The sequence below is a fragment of the Chionomys nivalis genome, chromosome 15 (assembly GCF_950005125.1).
Source record: "Chionomys nivalis chromosome 15, mChiNiv1.1, whole genome shotgun sequence".
Classification (NCBI taxonomy): domain Eukaryota; kingdom Metazoa; phylum Chordata; class Mammalia; order Rodentia; family Cricetidae; genus Chionomys; species Chionomys nivalis.
This window is the reverse complement of record NC_080100.1, coordinates 69831631-69839369: the sequence shown is the minus strand read 5'-3', so window position 1 is coordinate 69839369 and position 7739 is coordinate 69831631. Positions and strand designations below refer to the sequence as shown.

Genomic DNA, 7739 nt, shown 5'->3' with positions numbered 1-7739 from the left:
TTCGAATGACCTAGGGCTCTTTGTGTGTTCTTTCAATCTCCAGGCCCTTGCCTGACCTGCAGAAGGTACAGTGGCCCGCGAACTGTACCGAGGGTGTAACACAAAATCGGGTGTTACACACCCAACTACTTTCTTTCTTTCTTTCTTTCTTTCTTTCTTTCTTTCTTTCTTTCTTTCTTTCTTTCTTTCTTTCTTTCTTTCTTTTATACTTTTAAATCTTTACCTGGGGGTTCGCGGCCTCTCCCACCAGCCCCATGAGCTGCAGTGGCTTGGGTCCGGACCCCGAGGCGGCGCTGCTGGCCTGTGCTGCCTGTGTTTCGCATCCGGGTCCGACGCCTCAGGTGTCTGCTCCCGCCAAGCTGCCCACCAGCACAGCCTCGGAGAGCAAGGCCAGCCCGACGGGGACGGCAAGGGGACCCGGGGCTGGAGTTGCCACTCTGGCCGCGGGCCCCATAGCGGCGCCAGCCAGGGAGCCTGAGGAGCTGCGCCAGCCGGCCTTGGTGGCAGTGGGCTGCGCGGCTCCCCCTGAAGGGGCAATGTCTAAGGGGGTTTACGCCCTGCCGAGCACGCCCAACAGAGAAGTGAAGCCCATAGTGTCCAGCACGCCACCGGTGGACTTCTTGATGCAGCTGGAGGATTACACCCCTACGATCCCAGATGCAGTGACTGGTTATTACCTGAACCGTGCTGGCTTTGAAGCTTCAGACCCACGCATAATCCGGCTCATCTCACTAGCTGCCCAGAAATTCATCTCAGACATTGCTAATGATGCCCTACAGCACTGCAAAATGAAGGGCACAGCCTCTGGCAGCTCCCGGAGTAAGAGCAAGGACCGCAAGTACACCCTAACGATGGAGGACTTGACCCCAGCCCTCAGTGACCATGGCATCAATGTGAAGAAGCCGCACTACTTCACCTGAACCACCTAACCCAGGTGTATTTGTCTTTCCCTCTGTCCCCACAACAGCCTGTTTTCATAATAAACTTCATTGTGGAAAAACAGCAACAACAACAACTAACTTTACCTGGGGCAGGTGGCAAGGTGAGGGGAGAGTTGCACAGGGCCCCACGTGGCCGCTTAAGCATGTGAGACATTGACGAGTTCGAGCTGAAGCTCAACAAGAATAAATAAGAACGGGACAAGGAGAACCTGCATCGGAAGAGTAGCCGCAGCCACTCTAGAAGCTGGGACCGGAAGCACAGGAGCCGGAGCCGAGATCTGCATAACCGGGACCAGTGCAGGGTCTCATGAGACAGACTAAGGCGAAGCAAACCTTTGACCAGAGGCGCTAAAGAGGGGCACTGTGGATTGATTCGTTCCCCTCGCCATGAGAAGAAGGTGCATAAATACTGGGACGTGCCACCACCTGGCTTTGAGCACATCACCCCAATGCAGTACAAGGCCATGCAAGCTGTGGGTCAGATTCCAGCCACTGCCTTTCTCCCCACGATGACTCCTGATGGTTTGGCTCTGACCCCAACGTCCGTGCCTGTTGTTGGCAGCCAGAAGATCAGACAGGCCAGACGCCTCTATGTGGCAACATTCCATTTGGCAACACTGAAGAAGCCATGATGGACTTCTTCAATGCACAGATTCGCTTGGGGGGATTGACTCAGTCCCCTGGCAACCCAGTCTTGTCTTGATTTATCTGCACAGCCAAGAATTTTGCCTTTTTGGAGTTCCGCTCAGTGGATGAAACGACCCAGGCCATGGCCCTGGATGGCATCATCTTCCAGCGCCAGTCACTGAAGATCCGAAGGCCTCATGACTATCAGCCACTGCCTGGTATGTCAGAGAACACCCTTCTGCACTCTTCGCGCTAGAATCCAGTTCGCCAGCTTCGGGCAAGGGGCTCGAGGCTGAGGAAACACAGGCAGAGACAGACCAACACACGACCTCCAATCGCTGGTATAAAAGCCCTTCTTTAATAGCACCATGGAGGCTTAAGGACCCTGCAGTCAATGGCCAACAGGTGAAAATCCCATCCTCTGATCCTCTAGGCAAAGCACAGCTTTCAGTAACTTCAATTAGAAGGGTCTAGTGGGGAAGAGCAGCTGAAGGCCGAGACTCAATTAGTCCCAAACATTCTTCCCATTTCCTCAGTGAGAGAAGTCCTCAGCAAGGTCAGCAGTCTCTCACTAAGCCCTACACTTGAGACTTTTATCTACATAACAAGACAATCTACTTATTTTCCATGCTGCTCTGTGTATCTGCCGCCCCTACTTTGTCTCTCACTCCAGGAAGCCTCGTGATGCTATCATTTCTGTAGCTCAGGATGGTACACTGGCTACAATGATTGCACCCTTATGTTTTTCCCTATAGAACTCCCATTAGTCCATACATAATGAAAATTGATTTCCCCCATCAATCTGTTTTCAGATCAGTTTCACTTATACAATAGGCAAAGAATTTTGGAAAGTCAAGGGACGCAGCAAAGCCTTGGGCAGAATTTACTGTTGTCTGAGGCATAATTAAGGAACAGTAAAGAGGCCAGGCCTGCCTGGAGTAGACAGTAAGAGAGGCAAGAATCAGAGGCTGGGGACTGGAGAGATGACTCCATGGTTCAAAGCAGTTAGCTGCCCTTGCAGAGGAATCAGGTTCAGTTTCCAGCATCCACATGGTGGGTCACAACCATGTGTATCTCCAGCTCCAGAAGATCTGATGCCGTCTCCTGGCCTCAGCAGGCACTGCATGCATGAGGTTCATAAATATACCTGTAGGCAAAGCCCTCATATACATGAATTAAAAATAAATAAGTAGGGGGCTGGAGAGATGGCTCAGAGGTTGGGAGCACTGACTGCTCTTCCATAGGTCCGGAGTTCGGTTCCCAGCAACCACATGGTGGCTCACAGCCATCTATGAGCTGTGCCCTCTTCTGGCATGTAAGCATACATGGAGGGAATGTTGTATACATAATGAATACATAAATCTTTAAAACAATAAATAAAAATAAATAAGTAGGGGCTGGAGAGAATGCGCAGTAGTAGTTAGGAGCACTAACTGCTCTTCCAGAGAATCTGGGATTTCGTTCCCAGCACCCACATGGTGGCTCACAACTGTCTGTAAAATTCCAGTCCCAGGGGACCTGATGCCTTTTTCTGGCCTCCATGGGCAATCCTGTAGTTTATAGACATCCTCACACACAAACAAAAACAAAACAGAACATAAATATACCTAAAATAATCATAATACTGTTTTGTTTTCCTTTTTTGAGACAGGGTTTCTCTGTAGCTTTGGAGCCTATCCTCAAAACGAACTCTTGGAGATCAGGCTGGCCTCGAACTCATAGAGATCTGCCTGCCTCTGCCTCCCGAGTGCTGGGATTAAAGTGAAAGACCCCCATACTTGAAAAACCCCCATGCCCATGTTCTATGTTAAACTTTGCTGAAATTCAGTTGGGCCCCTCAGCTCAGCAGCCGATGCTAAAACTGGATATCTATGGGTTGCAGACTCCCTGACTAGGTAAGAAGAGGGAATGCTCCACCCCCCAAGGCAGTCTATCCAAATTGTCAAACTTGCTGCAGAGTGCTCTATCTAGCTTTGTGGATTTTGGGGACTATTCCACCCCCCACCCAAGACATCCTATCTAAATTGTCAACCTGCTACAGGGTGTTTTATCTGGCTTCATGGTTTTTTGGCGAAATTTGAGAATAGACACGGGGCCATCCCCAGGGTGAGCTAAGCCCACCAATTTGAGAACCAAGAAAATGCTGTTGCTAGACAAGCTTCTTATGTAACTCCTAAATCCTTATAAATACATGATGTGCCATCAGCCTGGCGTGCTCAGTAACTTAATTGTAACTTTGTTGAGCAAACAGGTAGTGAGTGAGAAAATGTTTGGGGAAAGAGTTTTGGGATAGGGTGGGGGTGCCACAACAGGTGCAGAAGTCCTGGGCCAAGGCCCAGCTCGGTTTACTTTGATGGAACAGCAAATCAGGGAAGACATCTCCAGCGCTTCTCTGAGGAGAAATAGCACTTTGTGAGGGGGCTTCCAGAGCCTAATGCTCTGGGCCACGCTGCCTGTGAAGTCTTCAGCACCCTCCATAGTGCTACCACCTTGCCAGGGCCTCGTAGGGTCTATTTAGCCTGCAAACAGACAGTGTGCTGTTAAGCGCCAGACAGGAGATGTGAACTGGAGGGAACAGTCAGGCAGAGTGGTGAGGGAAGTGAGACATGCCTGTCTCCTCCCCTGGTTCAGCCAGTGGCCCATGGCCCTCGGCCAGGCTCCTGAAGGCCAGTCTGGTTCCTAGTCTGGGTAACTTACTTGGCATAGGCCTTCTCCAGCAGGGCGCTTCAGAATTCCTGGCGCTGGGCATCATGCATGAACAACAGCTTGTTATTCTTAGTGGGCAGTCGGTCGTCCACCAACACATTCATCCACTGCCTGAACTGCCAAAGCTGTGGGTGGCAAGGGGACATTTGTCTGCATAAAGTGAACTTTATCCTCAGAGCGCCTTCTAGTGGCCTTGCCGATAACATACCAGCAGTAATCACTCACATTAGGATTTTAGTAAAAAACTGGGGGGTGTTTGTGTGTGCATGGGTGTGTGTGTGTGTGTGTGTGTGTATTATATCATTTCTTTCCTACCACATTCTGAGTTTCAGGGATCAAACTCAGGTCATCAGGTTTGGGATAAGTGCACTGAAGCCACCTTGACCAAGGCCACATCAGCTATCTAATTAACACCCTGTAATTCCAACCCCAAGGGATTTAATACGCTTTTCTGGATACTGAGGGCATCAGACACACATCTGTGCCTACTCTGACAAACATCTGTGCAAACTCTAACACATACACATACATCAATAATTAAAATAAAAGTTTAAATCTAAAAATGAAAAAAATGTCTATCCCATTGCCCACACGCTACTGGAAAATCTGGGCTCTGTCCATATGCCACCATGAGCCCTGGAGCTAGCTGAGCATGGAGCACAGTGCTCCTGTGGAAGCATGGGAACATGGTGCCATGCATCAGTCACCCACTGCCATCTGTCCCCTGGGATTGGCCCTTAGTGACAGGCCAGGTAACTGGTGGTGCTTTGCGGACTCCAGGGTCTGGGAAGTTTCTGTGATGGTTGGTAGCCTCTGGGCTTTGGAGGGAGGCTGCAGTCTGGAGGGAATGGTAAAGACTCCACAGTCATCAACACAAGGGAGCTACAAAGGAGACACTGATCTCCTCCTCTTATACCCAGCATCCCTTGGGCCCATTGAGCCACAGAGACGATTGTGGTCTTAGGGCTCTTTGGCCTCTTGCTATACTTATTTCTGCCATTTTCCCTGCCACAAAATGAAATAGAGTAGACCTGGCTCCTGCCCTGGGCCTGAAAGGGTACGAGATTGTGAGCAAGGACTACCTCAGGGAGGAGGAGATAACCTGGTGCCTGGAGTAGTGTCATGTGACTCTATTGCCCCCTTATTGATGGCCCAGACAAAAGAAGTCCTACCCCCTGTGACAGGTGAGAAAGTTTTGAGTTTTGTCTCTAAGACAAAAGACGGGGTCTCCTCTAGCCAGGCTACCCTGAACTCACTGCATTGCTGGGAGTGACCTTAAATTTCTCACCCCCCTTTACTGTTGTTGTTGTTGTTGTTGCAAGGTCACTAAGCTCTTGGCTAGCCTAGAACTCACTTTGTAGACAAGCCTGACCTTGAAATCATGAGTAATCCTCTAGCCTCCTCTAGATTTTGCGATTCCAAGTATATGCCACCATAATCAGTTTATTACATTATTGAAATAAGTTATTCATTTTTTAATGCGCATTGGCGATTTCATGCTGTATGTATGACTGTGGGAGGTTGTCAGACCTTGCACCTCTTGGCGGTTGTGAACTGCCACGTGGGTGCTGGGAATTGAACCTGGGTCCTCTGGAAGAGCAGTCAGTGCTCTTTTTCAACTTTTATTATTTATTTTTTATTGTTCTTAGTTTTGTTTGTTTGTTTTGTTTTTGACACTATGGAACAGCCCTAGCTACATAGTGAACCTCGTCTCAATAAATAAAATAATAAATCCTTGAACGAAACAAATAAATGTAAAGTGCCTGTGTTTACTCTTCGGCTACCATGGAGCCCCACAGAGCTTCTGGGAAGGGGCTCAGGGTGCACTGAGATCTCATGCAGAGAGGGCAGTATCTCAGCATTGGACCACTGGAACCAGCCACGCCATGAGACGAACAGGGTCCCAGAGTGCAGCTGATGTCAGCTGCAACCTCATGAGACACTGGGTTAGCCCTGCCCCTCCACATCTGAGGCTCTCCCACAGAACCTGGGAGGTGAGAACTGCTTGCTGGTTGTTTTGTTTGGGACAGTCTCATGTGGCCTCAGGTTGGCCTTGAACTCTTGCTCATTTTGCCCCTTTTATCCTGGTGCTAAAAGTGTAGCTATGCACCACCATGCCTAGTTTGACAATTAAAAAAAATTGTCTGTCTGAGAATGTGTGCACCTGTGGTGGTGTGGGGGCGGTTGCTGGGGTGGGGTGGGGTACATTCCTGTGCACATGGTGGTCAGCAGGGGGTACTGAATTCCTTGGACCTGGAGGTGAGAACTTGGCTGTTGGGGTCTGAGCTCTGGACTTCACTATTTTGTAGCAGGTGCTCTTAACTGCTGGGCTGTCTCCTCACCTGCCTCCAGTTGCTAAGCCTTGGGTAATACATTATGCAGCAACAAATATCTACTAACTGTATCATCCCAACTCACTCCCAAACCAGACCACAGTAGGTAGAGAAGGGCCCTAGAGAACACAAGCAACCCAGACTTCCAGGATTGAGAGCCATTCCACAGCCCCCTCTCCCACCCCAACCTTTTTTTGGGGGGTGACCCACTTTCCCGATGGAGGCCAGCCCCTCGTTTTCCACTCACCGAGGACTCCTTTGCAGATGTCTGTGTCAGAGAGCTCCTTAGTGATGAATTAATGATGAATTCGTGATATCTTATGGTGAAGGAATAAGAATTTTAAGGGGTGAATGGCCCCCTCCCTACCTCCCATGCACCTCTGAGTTCTAGTGAGCAGTAGGAGGTGCTGAGCTATCTGACCACAGCCTGGCTCCCAGAGACAGGCTTGGGTGCCAGGCCAGGATTAAACTAGGAGTCTTTGCAGAAGCACATTCAGAACTGCCCTAGCTCTGATGGCACTGGGGCCTAGTGCCAGGGACCTCCCCGCTTCCCAGTGCCCACCTTGGGCTGCTGCCTGGAGAAGTTCTGCATCTTTTTGGAGTTAGGACACAGATCCTTGAAGCCTATAGACTTGGATTCAACAGAGAAAACAGGGTCCTCAAACATTTCCCCCTTCCTTAGACATGCTGCTCAGAGCTCCTCAAAGTTTTGATTCTTGTAGTTGTGGGCATTTTGGCTTTGGCCCATGCCTTTGGCCTTGAGCTGGCTACTGTTTATAGAAGCCTCCGTTCCCTTTTCAATATAAATGCCTCTGTTCGATAAAAAAAAAAAAGACCAGTCACCCAATTTAAATGGTACTGAAGCTGGGTGGGTGGGAATAGCAGCTGTTTGGAAGGTGGGAACAGGAGAGTCAGAAGCTGACCATCTTTGCTTACAGAGGTTTTATCTTTTTAACACACTTCTGGGTGGTTTTGTGTGTTAATCTGATGCAAACTAGAGTCATTAGGGAGGAAAAAACTGTAAGGAGGTTTCTCAATTAGTGATCAATGGGGGAGGTGCAATCCCTCGGCTGGTGGCCTTGGTTCCATAAGAAAGTAGATGGACCAAGCCATGGGAAGCAAGCCAGTAAGC

General features: G+C 49.5%; 1 protein-coding gene and 1 pseudogene across 1 annotated transcript; both read left to right on the top strand.

Moving 5' to 3' along the window:
• The first annotated feature begins 254 nt into the window (after positions 1–254).
• LOC130887565 (transcription initiation factor TFIID subunit 10-like) lies at positions 255–920 on the top strand. Its single transcript, XM_057790069.1, has one exon. The coding sequence runs from the start codon at positions 255–257 to the stop codon at positions 918–920; it is 666 nt and encodes a 221-aa protein (XP_057646052.1).
• Positions 921–1084: 164 nt separating this feature from the next.
• Positions 1085–1824, top strand: LOC130887228 (splicing factor U2AF 65 kDa subunit-like; annotated as a pseudogene).
• The last annotated feature ends 5915 nt before the right edge of the window (positions 1825–7739 follow it).

Coding starts and splice junctions, on each gene's coding strand:
- LOC130887565 (XM_057790069.1), top strand. CDS start 255: ATGAGCTGCAGTGGCTTGGGTCCGGACCCCGAGGCGGCGCTGCTGGCC.